An 18,696-nucleotide genomic window follows, 5' to 3' on the forward strand; every position below is an offset into this window, starting at 1 on the left:
CTAAATTGCCAAATAACTGAAAATGATCAAACTCGTACACCAGTGCATATGTAATATATTGAAAAAAATGCTATCAAAGCACTATCTAGATAAAAAGGCTTAGCTTAATATAAGTTCCTGAAAATAAACTACACAGTATATCAACAATATATTTTCCCTGACTACAAAGTACATTACAAATATCCAAATAATTTGGATATTTTTGAGAATGTACCATTACATAAGCACTTTTTATGGAATGGATTTGGCTATAAAATTGAATAACCTTTTTTATGCTATTAAGTCATTGTTATTACACATACGATTTAAAAATTAATTAGATGCTGTTTATCACTTTTAAGCCATGATCACTATTTCTCTGCATTTAGCCGATGGTTGATCTGTAGACATAAAACATTGGGCAAACAGAAAATATTTCTCTATGGTGATTTTCAAGTTGTTGAAATCTTTTCACAGCTGCTATGTCTTTTCTATATGTAAGGAGCCCAGAGAAATTAAGGGACTTGCCTAAAATGATACAGCCCTTAGCTGTAGAGCCAAATCGAATTTAGGATTCTTGATTCCAGCCCCAAAGGTAAGAGGCATTTTGATGAAGGGGAAACATCAGTAGACTGAGACTAGGATTCCAGTCCTGTCCTTGCTTCATCTCTCTTGGGTTCAGTTTTCTCCTCCATAAAAGACTGGCTGCACAGTGTGGCAGTCACTGTTGTTGGGTTATTGTAGCATAGTGAGCCCTCACTATGCCTGGAGCCCTTTACAATTCACACTCTAGCCACAGAAATGCTCAGGCTTCCGAGTCAGGCAGGCATGAGTTCAGGTCATAGCTCCGTCATTCACTAGTTCTATCTCCTTGAGCAAATGAACTTCTCCATGGCTAGGTTTCTTCATCTACAATGGGAGTAATAATAATAATGCCTAGCTCATAAAACTGTTGCAAATCTTGAAGAAGATAATACATGTAAATAAAATGCTGTTCCTGATGTATAGCAAATGTTCATAAATATGAGCTAATCTCATTCGATTAATTCTTTTTCATTTATTTTTTCTGATTAATTTTTTTATTATTAATACTAATAGTAGGATGAGGCATGAGAGAGAACTGCCTCTCAGGATCCACCTGGTTCTGTCTGCCCCCATGACTTCACTATGAAGAATGATATCAACATCATTCTCCTTAAATTCCTTCTGTAGTAATGAGTACCTGTAGTGTAACTAATTTAGTGACAGGTAATCCATCATCAGAATGATAGTTAAATATTTTTAATTAGTCAGAATGAAATGATTTCTCACATAGAAAATTTACTTGAAATTATGATGAAATTTTTCTATTTCCATTGTAGTGATTCAGATTTTTTAAAAAATCGTTGTTTAGTAGTACACAGTTGAAAGCTGTCTGAAAAGATTAATGTATGGTATGCTGGGACTATGTGAGCATGCTTTTTGTCACTCTGTATTTAGAGGAACCATTAATTAAAGTTTAAACTCTTTTTAAAGGTTTGAGAGGTAAGACTGGACCGCTGGGCCTTGCTGGAGAGAAAGGGGACCAAGGAGAAGTGGGGAAGAAGGGACCCATGGGACCAGAGGGTGAGAAAGGAGAAGTCGGTCCAGCTGGGCCTGCTGGACCAAAGGGAGACAGAGGAGAGCAAGGGGACCCAGGGCTGCCTGGAGTTTGTAGATGTGGAAGCATCGTGCTCAAATCTGCCTTTTCTGTTGGCATCACCACCAGCTACCCAGAAGAGAGGCTCCCGATCATATTTAACAAGGTCCTCTTCAATGAGGGAGAACACTACAACCCTGCCACAGGGAAGTTCATCTGTGCTTTCCCGGGAATCTACTATTTTTCTTATGATATCACATTGGCAAATAAGCATCTGGCAATCGGGCTGGTGCACAACGGGCAGTACCGGATAAAGACCTTCGACGCCAACACAGGAAACCATGATGTGGCTTCAGGGTCCACAGTCATCTATCTGCAGCCGGAAGATGAAGTCTGGCTGGAGATCTTCTTCAATGACCAGAATGGCCTCTTCTCAGACCCAGGTTGGGCAGACAGCTTGTTCTCCGGATTTCTCCTGTACGTTGACACAGATTACCTAGATTCCATATCAGAAGACGATGAGCTGTGACCAGGACTGCTGACCAGCAGATTCCAGAATCCTTGTGGGAGACACTTTGATTTCATCGAGGGGCCCTGGAAGGTGGAACACACAGCAATGAGATCCAAAGACTCCGGCTCCGATTCCAGAGTATTTACAGACAGCTCTAGCGACATTTATTATTAAAACAAGATGATCCACCAAACTATTGAAACCTTACCAAGATGAATGATATAAAACAATAACCCCAGATATGAATTCTCTTGAAAGCAGTGTTCATAAATATTTAAACAAATCCAAGACAATGTTAACAATTTTTTTTTTATTAAATTCTTGAGTGATCAGACCAGACGGCAATGATAATGTCTCATTAAATCTTTATAAAATCACATTTTGGCCTGTTATTTAAGAGAATCATAACATCCCAGACAAAAATCTTTGATAATTCTCCAAACGCTATAGTCAGAAACCAAAGGTAAGTGATGCTGAGGAATGTCAAGCAATTTAAAGTGAAGTCATAATTTTCTTTTTTATTATTTCTTCCTTCGTGCTTGTACGTGAAACACAAAGTTTATTCTTGTATTATTATGTATTTATTAAGTATTGTATTCAAAAGTGGATACAACTATAAACCTACTTTTGCCCCACCCTGTATATTTACTCAACAACTCTTTTATTTTTATCTTTATTGTTGAGAGTATTACAGATGTCACCCTCTTCTCCCCCCGCCTCCCCCCTCCCCCCAGCCAATACCTCCCTCCACTCAGTTCCCACCCCACCCCAGGCATTTACCACCCTATTGTCTATGTCCATAGGTAATGCATATCTATCTATTTAAAGGCTAATATGTTAAGTGTCTTTCCCTCCATCCAGGTAATGACATCACGTAGCTACGTCCAGCTTCTTCTCCCTAGCAACGACTAGCCTCCTTGCAGTTTCTTCAGCCCAGGAACACTTTGGCCAGGTGGAAACACTTTTCACTGTAACCAAATGTCTGTGAAGCATTTTCCCTTGCTTCATCTCATTTGATCCTCACAGAAGTCCTGGAGTAGGTAGATAGGAGACTTGGTGGAATCCTATTTTCTTTTCATTAGCCAGAAAACAGAGATTTAGAAAGTTTAGAAACAAACTTACTGAAACGAAGTAAGAAATGGTGGACCTTGAAAATTACTTCAGGTTTTCTCACTGTGCAGAATACTAGTATAGTCAAACACTGCTGCAGTTACTAGTTAATATTTTGCCCTTTGTTCTCCCTGTGTGATCTACAATAATAATCTGCATTGGTTGATATTTACTGCTGTGTTGCTAACAATTACCTGAAAGAGAAGTTGGAGTGCTTCACTGGGCTGGAAAAAGTTTAGCTACATCAGAAAGCAGGTCTCATGAAGCAAGTTGGTTCTATATCCATAAAGGTAAGTTGACTCAAACATGCATGATACATATAAAGCTCTTGCTGGAGCCAATCACACACATGTGTTTCCATCTGTCATTGTCGATCATGACTTTGGTTGACACTTCTATTATAGAGAAAGGGCAAATAGTGATATTAAAATATTTCTTCTAATTAATTTTCTTTCAATGTGCATGAATTCGTGCACTGAGCCACTAGTATGAATATAAGATCTTTGGTTAATCTCTTCCCACACCCTCTTACCCCTTCCCTCTGAGATTAATCAGTCTGTTTCATGTTTCCATGGGTCTGATTTTATTTTATTCATCACTTTATTTTGTTCATTAGATTTCTTATTCATTTATTTTGATCTTTAGATTCAATTGTTGATAGATATGTATTTATTGCCATTTTATTGTTCATAATTTTAAGCTTTCTTCTTCTTCTTCCCCTTCTTCAACAACTCTTTAACTAAGCCTATATAAACCAGACACTATGATGCTGGGTCAGATGTAATAACAAGTTCAGACAAATTCCCTACTTTCATACAGGCTAGTATGTGATGAATATACTGTCACAATTCAGTGTGATGAGCACTAATGCAAACAGACTGGTTCAATGGAAACCAGAAAACATAGAGAAACATTATGCATGCTAAGGTGTGTGTGTCTTTAAGTAGATGGGAGGTATGCAAAGAAAACAAGGACTTCAGTGGTGGCATTCTTCCCATTCCATCGTCAAAACACCATTGGTTTTTGCAATCAGGAAGGGGTGAAAAACCCGGAGAGAGAGGAGGCCTGGGAGGCTTACTGGCAAAAAGAGAAGCAAGTTACTGAGACCAGCCAGTAGGTCATTCTCCTAAATCTGTTAACTTGATAGTTTCCCAAGACAAATATTTGTCTTCCTAGCTTTCACAGATAGGGAAGCTACTTTACCCAGTGGTGACAACATTGTGTCTCATGTATTTTCTAGGTACTGAATTCAGATAAAGCACAGGAAGTGTCCACTTATTTATGAGTGAGTTGATGGGAGGAGGCAGCAAGAAGAAGAGGGAGAGAGACCAGACATCTGAGCAAACAGCTTCCCTTCCAAGTCTCACACCTCCCTATCCCACACTCTCTTAGTGTCAACCTCTTGTTCCCCACTGAGCTGCAATCCCTCAGCTAATTTCACCCATAATTCTGTCCTCTTCCACTCTCTTGACTAGTAGTAATAGCCCTCTTATTCTCTCCCTTTTGGTATTCTCTAATCCTCCTTCCATGCATTCCTCTCTCTGATTATTCATTTAATAAAAAATTTTAATGCTTTCTATGTGTGAATCACCATGGTGGGCTCTTTGAAGATGAAAGAACACAAGGGTGAATGTGGCACAGCCCCAAGAAAGGAAATGGCATACATACACACACACACACATACACACACACACACACACACACACACACACACACACACTACCTAAAATTCTGAAAACAAACATGCTAAAATATGGTAAGTGCTAAACTGGAGATAGAAACAAAATGCTATGGAAGGAATTAATAGGAGATGTTTACTTCCAAATTCAGAGTTGAGAGAGGAGAGCTAGGGAAATCTCTGTGTCCTGGGCCTGAAGTGATGGATGGGACTTGGAGTAGCCAAATTGAGGGAAAGAGCACTTTAGACAGAGGTAATAATGGGACAAATAATAAAAGTGAGAATCCATGGGCCATATTTGCAAGATGGCCAACCTGTGGGTGGGGGACTTTATTCATGAGAAGATGTGGAGCCACTTTGTGTTTTCAAGCTGGGTGCAATCATTATCCGAGGTGAAATACCTAATTACCAAGAAGCTGTGTGTGAGGACAATGGTCCCATCTTCCAGATCTATCTTGCTTTCATCTTCTTCTTCTGCCTCCCATCCTTTGTTCCCTGGTTCTTCTCTTTCTGAGTCAAGACATGGGTCAAGACAAGGTCAATAACCTTTAGACAAAGAAGACTGAGCAAAAGTGATCTGAGATAGTCACCTGCCTCTAGATAATACCTGAACCTGGGATTCCAGGCTAGAAAATGTTTAAGAAAACAGCCAATAGAAGAAGCTAATCTGGGGAACATGAAAACATGGGCCCTTTGAAGACTATGAAATTTGCTGGAGAAACTGGAAATGGAGAAGTTGTTGTTGATTGTCATGATCCACATGATTATTATGTAATTTAAATATTTTTAGCATGACCCATTAATTCATTCATTTTTTTGGACACTGTTAACTTGCTCATCTTTTAAATGTTTCTTTCATTGTAAAGCCTATTTTGAGTAGCTTTTTAAACTAAAAATTCTTTAGCTGGTTCTAAGCCCAGAGATAAATTTAATTTTGAAATACCTGGTAGGATGGTGATGGGGATCAGAGAGCTACCATGGATAATGAAAGGTTATTTTAGTGTTGAAGTGATAAACTTTTAAACAAATGCAGGTGTCTTTTACTCCTTAAAAAAAGACAAATGCAATGTATCCACATTCATGGATATTTATGGAAAGGAAGTACAAGAACAATTTTGGTTTAAAATATTCCAAGCCTCATTCCAATCATTCTTTGTAAGGGCTGACTTGGAATGAATATGCATTAAGAATTATTTATTTACTAGATACCATCTCATTCCAGAATGATCTAAAGCAACTTACAAAGATAGACCGAAGACAAAAAGAGCATGTAGTCAGAACAAGTGAGAATAAAAGAGCAAAACAAACAAAAAAAAGGAAAGAGTGAGGCTAATATAAACCTGCATGTACAAGAACATGTGTAACTGTCTTACACATTCATAGGACACGTGTATTTCTGTGTACATTCCAAGGACATATCCAGATAATTTATCATTATGAATAACATTGTTTGTGGTGAAAAAAAATCCATAAGCTCTGAATATACTTTTTCTCTGCCACTCTGTGAAAGTTATCCTAGCCAGAAATTCATTTTAGATGTCAGCTATTACCATGGTAGTTGTTTTATACCTTCCTCTCACCTGCTGTAGATCCACTGTCCATAAAGGGTATCCCTATCCATATTGGCTCCAAAGCCAAAACGTAAAGCACATTCTGGAAGTCTTCCTTCCCTTCCCCAGTGAATTCACTCAGCATAAAATTTATGGTTCTAGACCTTACCTGTACATTTCTGAGTCATTGCACCTTTTCATTCCTAGTCCTAAGGTTTCACTCATATACTCATCATCACTTCCCTGGACTAGTAAAAGCCTTTTTAGCTGACCCTTTGCCTTCAGCCACAGACCTCTGATCCATACTCATTAGGTTGGTTCTCTTCTTAAATACTAATCTGGTCGTGTCACTCCATGGCTTAAAAGCCATTGGTGGCCCTCCAATCCCTACACTATAAAAGGTGTCTTGAACTTCTCTGGGTTTTTCTATCTAGTATGCATTCCATATCTTTCTTTTGGTATTCATACCCAACTCCCTTCTGAGGAACCACCCTCCTTCACATGCTAGGTCTTTGAGCTTCTAAGTGGAATTGACACTTGCAGTCTATAAATCTCAGGCCCGATCTATCAGAGTATTCCACAAAATAACTGGTTCAGATGACTTGATCAGAGCCAGTGAAACTTTGCTGGGACTTCTATAGAAGAGAACCTCACTCTTTTGACTAGACTTGAACCTGTGACCTCGGTCAGACATCCTACCATCACAAAGCATAATATCATTTGAGGATGGAGCCATGGACAGGTGAAGCAAAGAAACAGAGATAAAGTACTTGGAGTCATCATTTCAACCCTCATCTAGACATGTATGTGGCCATCTCTTCATTTAAATTTTTCAGTTATTGTAGCCATTAAGGGCCATTTTTACATTTTTTTACATAAGCTTTTTGGAGGTAGGTATTAGGTCACTTCCAAAAGATGTTATCCTACCTAATATTAACACAAGCACCCTTTGGGATCTAGCCTCTGCTTCCTTTTATAGTCACATCTCCAAAAGTCACCCACATGCAACCTATAGTCAAAGCAAATTCAGATAACTACAGTTGTAGAACTAGAAATGGAATCATTCCTCTAAATCACATGGGCTGGGGGTGAGGAAGAGGTTGTTCCCCAAAGGAAAATGCAGGTTTCAGGTCTGGAAAAAGATTGGTTGATGGGCAGTCAAAAGCAACAAGTGACCTCTGGTGATTGTTTCCATATAACATCAAAACCACATTTAATTTTGTCTGCATGACACAAAATAAACGTGTTGCTAGGGTAACTTTTCTCTGAAACACCCTACTTCTTACAGTATTTGCTCAGAATTGATTGAATATTTTGTACTACATGAACCTAGCATCTGTGATAATCTCATGCTATAGTCTGTCATATGGTAGCTCCCAATCGACACTTCTCATGCAAGAGCGTATGATTCTCAACTTAAATGCTTCCTCTCCTCCAACTTTCTGATTTTTTACATCAGTACCCTAGAACATGCAACAACTCATGCAGCTATATTTGATAATCACATAAAGGAGCATTCTTGGAGATTAGTCCTTTGCAGAATTTATAAAGGGCCAGTAAATGAAATTCATTCATTGGCCAACATAGTCACAGGTCTGAAAGAGGGGATTAGAAAACCATCTAGGCTATTAACTACACTGATGTCATGTTTTACTTTCTGGTTTCCTGAGAGCCATCAGTCAGTGCCTAGTGATACCAGCAGCGATCATTTACACTGTGCCTTCTTAGTAATTGGCACCATGTTGAGCCCTTTTAGCATGGTGCCTTATCTCAGCCTCAGGAAAAGCAGTATCTCCTCCACCTCTCTGCCCTCTAGAAGGAGAAACATCCCTGTGGACCTGTCAGCAGCCCCAGGATATCAAGCATGACAAGAAGGTCAAAGTAAAGGCCACATACCAAGGTTTGTCTCTATGTATTCTTCTCTTGGGAATGTGTCACTCAGCATCCAGCCTCAAGGCACACTCAAAAGGAGAGTTGAATGGAAGAACTTGACTTTCTGGTCATGGTGACAGAGTCTGCTCAGTGCCCACAATCTACCTGTTGGTCAACAACCATTTTCCCATCTGATTTTTCCCCCCAGACATAACCACATGGCTGGTCATCATTTCACGCAGGATATCCATCCTCTTCTAAGAACCCCTAGTTGTACAGCACCCTTCTTTGGGAATGCACTCATCCCAACTCTCTCTTCCTAGAGCAAAAATGTTTCTAATGTGTTTTGTCAAAGACATGAAAATCACGTTTTCAATTTCTAAGAATATATTCCAAGAAAATAATTAATAATGTGTGCAGAGGTTTAATTACAGAAAGAGCCTTACAGCAAAGTTGTAAGATGGAAAATTGGGAAATAGCCTAGGTGTCTGATAATAGAATATTGGGTAAATGAGCTGTGACACATTCATCCAATGGTCATTAAAAGTGATGAGAATGAAAATGCATTGCCACTAGAAGATGTTCATGGCATAGTAGCAGAACAAAATCGATTACTGAAAAACACTTTCCATAATTATCCCATATTTAAAGTGTGTTTGCATATGTGCATAAAAAATGTCTGGATAAAATTAATTTAGTAATTGGAATTTAAAAATTTCTACTCTTTGATCTTTGTTTTCACTTTTTAGAGTGAACATATTTTACATAAGCTCTTAGTCAGGGTAGTTGCACATTACTATGCTCCCAAAGGCTTGCAGAGAAAAAGTCTAAGAGAGGGGGAGGAAAAAACCCTATAAGTGTAGGTTGAAGTGAGAAAAGACATCATCCTTAAAGTTGAAAGATATCTTCCTGGATGTCTCTTCCAGAGGATTCTTTACGAGATCAACTGAAGGACTTGTATGCATGCATATAAGCATAACCAATGGACACAAGACACTGGGGGGTAGGGGAGGCCAGGGGAATGTCGGGGAAGGGGGAGGAGACATATGTAATACTCTTTGTAATACTTTAAGCAAAAAATAAATAAATAAATAAATAAATAAATAAATAAATAAATAAATAAAGTATGAAGAAAACCAAATACCACATAGCTGTATATATAATATATATATATATCCTATATAATAAAAGCCTAATATGCTAAGTGTTCACTTGTCCTGGTCAGCCATTCAACCAATCAAAGCATAATATGCTAATGATATCCGCTCAACCACTCGCTATGACATGCACTGACCACCAGGGGGCAGACAGTTGAACAGTTGACCAGTCGCTATGACATGCACTGACCACTAGGGGGTAGATGCTCCAACTGATAGGTTAGCTTGCTGCTAGGGTCCAGCAGATCAGGACTGAGCAAGATAGGCCAGACATGCCCTGGAGCCCTCTTGTGGTCCCTTCCTGGCTGGCCAACCTCCTGCATCCTTCTGCGACCCCGATTGTGCACCAGTGGGGTCCCTTGGCCTGGCCTGCACCTTCTCGCAATCCAGGACCCCTCAGGGGATGTCAGAGAGCCTGTTTCGGCCCAATCCCACAGGCCAGGCAGAGGGACCCCACTAGTGTATGAATTCGTGCACTGGGCCTCTAATACATATATACACTAGTATATATATACATATATACACTAGTATACATATACATATATATAATTATCCCACCCTCACTTACTAGTAAATAGGGAAGGAAATGAATCGTGAATTTATATCATTTTATTGAGTTTTTATTAGTCCAGAACTCTGAACCCAATGGGTTCGCCACAGGATGAAGTCATTCAGAACCAATGCATTTGTGGGATGGCAAAGGCGTTTATGAGCAGCGTGATGTAGAAGATTGAATCCAGGCTTTGCTCCAGTGCCATTGTGGAGGTGGCAGAATTTATTCAAGTTAAGGCTTGCCCAATCGGGTCAGAATTCCAGGAAATGGCCTGAAAGGAGGAAAATCATAACTGCTGAGGCATTGCATAGATGCTTTTATATCACAAAAGTGTCCCCTGTAACAAGAGGCCTATGAGATACTGCCTGGACTGAAATAAACAGGGAGGAGAGGTCTCTGTCATCTATCCCTTCTCAGCTTCAGATAACATGCTGGGCACTGCAGTGGATCCCTACTGTTACTGAAATTACTCTGGAACAAGGCTAGGGAGTTGCAAGGATTTTCTACAGAAAATACCCTGGTCTTACCACATCAGAATTCAAACTAAAGCCAAGCTACCAAGGTGTTCCAGATGGTCGGACCATTGGCAAAAAATAATTTGATGGTTGGTAGATGAGATGGTCAGGATTCAGTATGCCCATTGATATATCAAAATATTTACACAGCCCTCGCCAGTTTGGCTCAGTGGATAGAGTGTCAGCCTGCAGACTGAAAGGTCCCGGGTTCGATTCTGGTCAAGGGCACATGCCTGGGTTGCGGGCTCGATCCCCAGTGAGAGGTGTGCAGGAGGCAGCCAATCAATGATTCTCTCTCATCATTGATGTTTCTCTCTCTCTCTCTCTCTCTCTCTCTCTCTCTCTCTCTCTCTCTCTCTCAATATCTTTTTTAAAAATGCACACATGAACTGGCCCATGTTGTTCAGTGGTTAAAGGTCCACCCATGTACCAAAGGGTCTCGGGTTCAATTCCTGGACAAGGGAATTAACTGGGTTGCAGGTTCACTCCCCACCTCCAGTCAATGTGTCTCTCTCACACTGATGTTTCTCTCTCACACTCTTTCTCTCTTTCCCCATTCCTCCCTCCCTTTCCTTCCACTCCTACTGAAAAGCAATGGAAAAAATATCTTCAGGTGAAGATTAACAACAACAAAAAAGATATGCACAACAAAAAAAGTCCTTACCCACTTGAGTCCCCCTAGGCATAAAATTCAGATTAAATTCAGGACATTTAATCAAATGTGAATTTCAGATAGCACAAGCAATCATTGTTTAGTATAAGGATATCCCAAATATTTAACTGAGTGCCTTGTGTTCTTATTTGCTAAATATGGCAACTCTACTCCCCTAGAATTCACCAGCAACGACATAATGTGAATTCAGATGACCTCCAAAAGGGCTGTGCGTGTAATGTCTCATGTGAGAAGAAGCCATCTTTATTAGGACAATGCATTCTTAGCTTCCCAAAACAGCTTCAAAGAGTCCAATTTCACTGAATCAGAAAGACAGAAGAAAAGCTAAGTGGGAAGTTAGAAAACTTAAGGTCTAATCCCAGCAATTCCAGTAACCAGCCTTGTGTGGCTCTGGGACGAGTCACCCTAGTCCTGCACATCTGTGTCCACATTAGTTTTGTGGTGGGATATACCTGGTTGGAACTCACTGCAGACACTGCTAATGGGTCTCAGCATGTCCTCCCCCACTCTGCCCAGGGACGGCCTCAGGATTCTTTTCAACTAAAACTCCAGACAACTGACAATGAGATGAAATCTACGCACTTATCTTCCCTGAATTAAATGAGCCTTACGTTTCCCTTCCGACTCGAATGAAAGTTTGAAATCCTTTGGATTTCAATTCAACGCTAACAAGCAAGATCTTACCTAGCTTCACACCCTCTGTTAAATGCCTTCCCCGTCCCATGTTTACGAGAGGAGAGCTGCTCCGAAAACCTTTCCCCTGGAATCCTCGGGAACTGCGTGGGAGCAAGCCCACCACCCCATCTGCCACATCCCTTGCACTGTCTCCTTCGTCCTGTCACACAAGCATCAATGCAATGGGTCTGTCGGATCCTTCACTCGCTGGGGCTGTCTCTTCTGTTCATTCCATCTCTCCCACTAGGGTTGCTAGTAATCTCTGCAGGGAGTGTTTAGCAAAAGGAGTTTGGGGATGTCAAGACCGAGGCTCTAATATGTCAAAAGGAAAACTGTTTCCCTGGGAACGTTTCTTCCTTCTCAGAGCCAAGAATATGGTCATTTTGCTTTTGCTTCAAGGCTCACTTTGTTAGCCCTATGGAAGGTGGCCAGCTTCCTTTTTAAGGTGCTGACCTCTAGTGGCCAGCAGCAGTAACTGCTCTACTAGAGAACAAAATTGGAGTGTGAGCTTGGGGAGGCTTTAGAGATCACCTTTCTGGACTCACTTAGGTCCCAAAAGAGGAAAGAGATCCATGCAAAACGAGGAACTTCTCAGTGGTCACGAAGATGGGACTGGAGCCTGGAACTGGTTTGTTCTTTCAATCATTTAACACAAATGTACTGAGTGTTACTACGTGCCGATAATTTTTTTATTGGGGGGTGATGTCCTGTGCATTGTAGGAGGTTAGCAGCATCCTTCGTCTCTAACTACTAGGTGCCAGTAGCATGTCCTTCCACGTTGTGACAGCCAATAATGTCACCAATCTTTGCTAAATATCTCCTGGGAAGGCAAAATACACACTGGTTGAGAAGCACTGAAATAAACTGAAGAGTGTAACCTTAGAATCCCAAATAGGAGGGATCTGGGGTGAGCACGGAGACTCCTGGGCCCATCAAGGCGCCGTTTCCTCAGTAACCAGCCGGACGCCTGTCTCTCGCCATTGGCTCTGGGACGCAGGACCACCGTGTGATCTGAGTAAGCCTCTCAAGACTTATGAACAACTCCAAGTGAAAATGAGCCCTCAGGGGGAGACACCGGGTGCCCCGCTAATAAAAGCAAGCACGTTTTCAAGCAAGTAATTAGAAAATGAACGCATTGTGATGGTATTTGTACTCTATGCTGCTGAAGCAGACCACCCCAGTGAGAGACACTGACGGGGAGAAGAGAATGAAAAGCTTGTAGAAGAACCTTTTCAGCAAGAAAAATATGAGAATCCACTCCTCGAACTAGAACAGCAGTTTCCTCTGCACAAGAGAGTCTCCAGATATTTCTAATGATGACACGAGTCTCTAAAGAAAATGAATCTTACAGCATGTTATTCTCAATAGCTCAGACAGCTCTCAGAAGGCAAAAACGCTGTGAAATGAAGCAAATGAGCACCGTTGTTGCAAATGCAAACAGGTTGAAAGTCATAGGCCTGGAGCAAGAAAACTAAATGCCTTAATATGTATCAGATAAAAATAGGCTACACGGCCAATGGGTCTGAGTCAGTAAGTGTTTCTCTCCATTTGCTATAGAAACAAGAGGTGCAAATTGGCTGGAGTTCGAGTTCCACTTCAGGGGAAGATGTATATAATTCAGTAAACTAGAAGATATAAGCCAAGTATTGAAGAGCATGGTTTTATAAAATTTATGATTCAAAAGTGATTCCTCCGCTTCCAAGCTGAGCCTTATTTTAGTGATGTGCTTTTCTTTGTGATATGTTTGTTTGTTTTTTATGGAGAATGAATCAGCTACAACAAAAAATATTACAAAATCCCAAGAACCGAGTAAGAAGAACACATTTATCTAAAGCTGCAATTGTGTTTCATATGATCAGGTGTGAAAAGTATATTTAACATTTACTGCCCTAAATAACATACTATTGCAGCTTTCCTCTGAAGAGAATATAGCACGGAAGTCTCATTTCAGGTTGTATGGTTGTTCCATGTTTATTCCAGAGTCTAAATCTCCCAACGAGGCTTCAAATACATCATGTTTTTGGAACATTGCCATTGAAGGCATTAAATGCATTTGCCTATTTTTTTTAGCAATACATGTAAAAATTAATACGCCTCAGAGTCCCGTGTAAAAAAACTAATGACTATATTTTATTCATTCACATATTTATTAATTTATTTAAAATGTGACTGTTACTGTTATTATTGCTGCATAACAAATGACCCCAAAGTGCAGTGGCTTAACACAATCATTTTATTATTCACACGGATTATGTGAGTCAGGAATTTGAACAGAGCACAACTGGTTGACTGGTCTCTATTTACTAGTACAATACCTGGGGCCTCAGCTGAGAAAACCTGAACCCTGGGAGGTTCAATGCCTAGGGGCTGGAAGCATCCAAAGGTTTATTCCACACCTGTCTGGAGCCTTGGTTAGGACAACTCAAAGACAAGGACTGTGGAACAGAGCGTGTCCACTTGGCCTTTCTGAGTGGCCTGCCTCCCTCACAGTATGGCGTTCTTCAGTAGGTAAGTGGATACACGAAGGTGGTATATCCGTACAAGGAAATGATGTACCGGCACATGCTGCAAAATGCATAAACCACAAAAACATGCCGAGTGAATTAAGTCAAATACAAAAGGAAAAATATTGTATGAGTCCAGTTACATGAAATAAATAGAATAAACTAATTTATAGAGACAGAAAGTGGATTAGAGGTTGCCAGGAGCTGACCTGGGTTACCCAAGGGAAGAATGTAGAGTTACTGTTTAATGGATACAGAGTTTCTATCTGGAATGATGAAAAAGTTATGGAAATAGGTAGTAGTATGGGTTGTACAACATCGTGATTGTTCTCAGCACAAAATAAATAATTTGTAACTATGTGAGGCGACAGAGGTACTAGTAACTAAACTTATTGTGGTAATAATTTTGCAATATGTAGATAAATTAATAACTAAATATCAAATCTTTGTTGTACACCTAAAACTAATACAATGTTATATATCAATTATATCTGAAAAATTACTAAAATAGCAAATTTTATGATATATGTATACATATTTCATCACAATAAAAAAATCTCATCAAATCCACAGTTTTATAGACAAGTTCACAGTACAGATAATGTGTGAGAGAGAGAGAGAGAGAGAGAGAGAGAGAGAGAGAGAAACAGAATGACAGAGAGACAGAGGGACAGAGACATAGAGAAGGATAGAGAGAGATTAGTCTGCTTTTTGAGACTGGAAATATCCTTTATGCAGTACTAAAATAAAATAAGAGCAATACAAGACAGGAAAAAACAATAGTACAATCTCAGTTACAAGCATAAAGGCAAAAAAATCTAAATATTAATAACTAAATCCAACAATTATTTTTTAATATTTTGATCAAGTTTAGTATATTCCAGAAATGCAAAGTTTGGCATCAAGAAGCCTAATGTAATTCACCACATTAAAAGATGGAAAAAAGAAAAATCATATTTGATTCTCTCAAAGCTGCAGGGAAAAAACTTGCAGTATGTGATTCAACACTTGTTCTTCATTTAAAATTCTTTCGCCAGCTAGACACACATGCTATAAGAATGAGAATTTTGCGTTTTGATTTAAAACAAATCTGCTAGATTTCATTTATTTTGCTAGCATAAGAATTTTCACAAGAAATGATGTTTTTGAATTACGCTTTTTAATAACTTCAGAACATTATGAGGCAATGTATAATTCTTATGAGCTGGTCTAGCAAAATGTTGAAAGATAAAGGAGGTTATAATCAGAAGGTTAATTAGCACAAGAGAGGTGAACAAATTCCACCTCTTAGGACAGTTGATCACTTCAAGTGACTGATCTCTTACAATAAACACTACTATACACCGAACTGTGCCCCCGCCCCCTAAATATCACAGGTTGCTACTCTAACCCTCAATGTAACTATATTTTGAAATAGGGATTTTTATGAGGTAATTAAGGTTAATGAGGTCATAAGAGTTGAGTCCTAATCCAATTGAGAATGCCCAATAGGAAGAGTGATCTCTCTCTCTCCATCTGAATGCATCAAGCAAAGGCCATGTGAGGACACAGCAAGACAGGAAGAAAGCCCTCACCAAAAACTGAATCAACTGGCACCTTGACCTTGGATTTCCAGCCCTGCAGAAATGTGAGAAAATCATTTTATATTGTTTAAGCCATCCAGTTTATGGTATTTTATTAAAGGTGTCTGAGGTAAGACCACATTCACTTTTTTTTTTTTTTTTTTTTTTTTTTTGTAAAACCTGCATTTATTGTCTGCCAGGGCCTGATAAACATTAACTTAATAAATCAGCCTCTGTAGTAATTAGTATTTTGTTGTTGTTGTTGTTGTTGTTGTTACTCTTCACCCAAGGATATTTTTTCCATTGCTTTTTGTTTTTAGAGAGAACGGAAAAGGGTAGAGGGAGAGAGAGCTAGAGAGAGTGAGAAACACCTATGTGAGAGAGACACATTGATTGGTTGCCTCCCACACATGTCCCAACTGGGGCCAGGGATAGAACCTGCAACCCAGATACTACTACTAGTTCATGCTCTTGACCAGGAATAGAACAAGGGCAGTAATTACTATTATTAATATCATTTTATAGGTGAGAAAATTGAGACCTAGGGGAGTTAAGGAAGTTGACAAAGATCCCTCCATTTTAAGATCCAGCATTTATTTTCTTTCGCTCTTCTCTCCTCCTGAGACTCATAGATCTCCTGGATTTCTCCCCCAAGACCTTTATCCACTCTTTCCCATTTTCCATATCTGTGCCACATTTTAATTCTTTTTTAAAATATTTATTGTTGAAAGTATTACATGTTCCCCCTTTCCCCCCATTGACCATCTCCAGCCCACCCCCATCCCCGCCCCAGCCCCAGGCCCTCGATGCCCCATTGTTTGTGTCCATGGGCCATGCCATGCATATATGCATGCAAGGTTCTTGGCTGATTACTTCCCTCCCACCCACCCACCCCTGCCTTCCCTCTGAGATTCCGCACTCTTTTCCATGATTCCTTGTCTCTGGATCCACTCTTTTCTTCAGTTTATTTTGTTACTTAGATTCCACATAAGAATAAGATCATGAGATACTTGTCTTTCTCTGACTGACTTATTTCACTTAGCATGATACTCTCCAGGTCCCTCCATGCTGTATCAAAGGGTAAGAGATTCTTCTTTTTTACTGCAGCATAGTATTCCATGGTAAAATTTACCACAGCTTTTTTATCCACTCATCTACAGATCTTAGCTATTGTAAATTATGCTGCTATTAACACAGGAGTGCATACATTCTTTCTGATTGGTGTTTTGGTTTCTTAGGATATATTCCTAGAAGTGGGGTCACTGGGTCAAATGGCAGTTCCATATTCAATTTTTTGAGGAAACTCCATACTGTTTTCCATAGTGGTTGCACCAGTCTGCATTCCCACCAGCAGTGTACTAAGGTTCCCCTTTCTCCACATCCTCCCCAGCACTTATCATTTGATTATTCGTTGATGGTTGCCATTCTGACAGTTGTGAGGTGATACCTCATTGTCATTTTAATTTGCATCTCTCTGATGATCAGTGACTTTGAGCATTTTTTCATATATCTCTTGGGCATCTTTATGTCCACTTTGGAGAAGTGTCTGTGTAGGTCCTTTGCCCATATTTTACTTGGGTTGTTTGTCTTCCTTTTGTTAAGTTGTATGATTTCCTTATATATTTTGGATATTAACCCTTTATCAGATGTATCATTGCCAAATATATTCTCCCACACAGTGTGCTCCCTTTTCATTTTGTTGATGGTTTCTTTTGCTGTGCACATTTTAATTCTTTAAATCTCTTCTTTACATCATTAATTCTCTTTCTAGCTCTACCTTCAGAAATTTAACCTATGCTTTCCTTCAAAAAAAGTTCATAACTGTATTATTCATTACTGAAAGCTTTAGCTGGTTCTTTCACATTTGCCTGCTCTCGCTGATGGTACCTCACTCTTCTTTCATATTTTCAAACCCTCCTTTTAAGTTCTTTTGTGGCCGTCAGTTTTGTTACATTCTCTCTCTGATCATTGTGTTATCAGAAGTTCTTGGGTATCTAGCAGGGCCCTCCTGTGGCCTGCAGATCTGATTGTTTCCTCCTGTGCTGTCTAATTTTGGATTGTGAGCTCATCTTCAGCAAGATTAATCTTCACCCATCCTGAGCTGACTACTTGAATGTGTATCTCTCCGAAAATGTTTTGTGTCTACTCTTCCCCGGCACCCCATAGGGATACAATAACGTGAGTCCACTTTTTAAAATGTGTCACATAGGGTGTTCCTAAAAGATATAACATAAATAAGACAGTTAGACAGCGTAGTGCAAGCCATAGTTATGAATTCCCTGGAGAATATTTTTTCTCACCACATGCGGAGCACAAACTGAGACAGACAGAAATGTGTTTGTTGTCGCCTAGTGCCAGCTTTCAATCTAAAGACTTATTCTTTCACTTTTGAGACTTTTTCTTATATTACCTCTTTGATAAATTCTACCTTTTCATTTTTTGGCTCTTTCTATACCTACAAGTGTGGAATTTCTTCACCCGAAATCCCCTCGTTTTCTCTGGGATGTTCTTTTGCAAGGGTGATGCGCTAGCTTCTTTCAGTGGAGGATCCAGAAATGTCAGTATCTGGCATCTGTTCTTTGTGAACATTTAGTTTCTCCAGAAAATAATTTCCCATGTGTTCTAATTTGACGCTGGTGGAGGTGGGACAAGGGAGCCAACGGGACATTTTTGGTTGTCTTAGTCCTGTGAGGAGAGCACCCTATCCACCTCTCCACTTAGTCTTCAGTTTTCAACCCT

At 39.7% G+C, this 18,696-nt stretch overlaps 1 protein-coding gene across 3 annotated transcripts in view; it reads left to right on the forward strand.

Annotated features, from left to right (window-relative positions):
* The window catches only part of C1QTNF7 (C1q and TNF related 7), a 95,791-nt gene extending 93,321 nt beyond the window's left edge, over positions 1–2,470 (forward strand). For all 3 annotated transcript variants that reach the window (XM_036329114.1, XM_036329124.1, XM_036329118.1), the window contains exon 3: positions 1,495–2,470. In XM_036329114.1, the coding sequence (XP_036185007.1) occupies positions 1,495–2,126 (632 nt within the window). In that variant the 3' untranslated portion in view covers positions 2,127–2,470. The remainder of the gene's footprint in view (positions 1–1,494) is intronic.
* Positions 2,471–18,696: the final 16,226 nt, after the last annotated feature.

Source organism: Myotis myotis, unplaced genomic scaffold (assembly GCF_014108235.1).
Source record: "Myotis myotis isolate mMyoMyo1 unplaced genomic scaffold, mMyoMyo1.p scaffold_m19_p_1, whole genome shotgun sequence".
Classification (NCBI taxonomy): Eukaryota; Metazoa; Chordata; class Mammalia; order Chiroptera; family Vespertilionidae; genus Myotis; species Myotis myotis.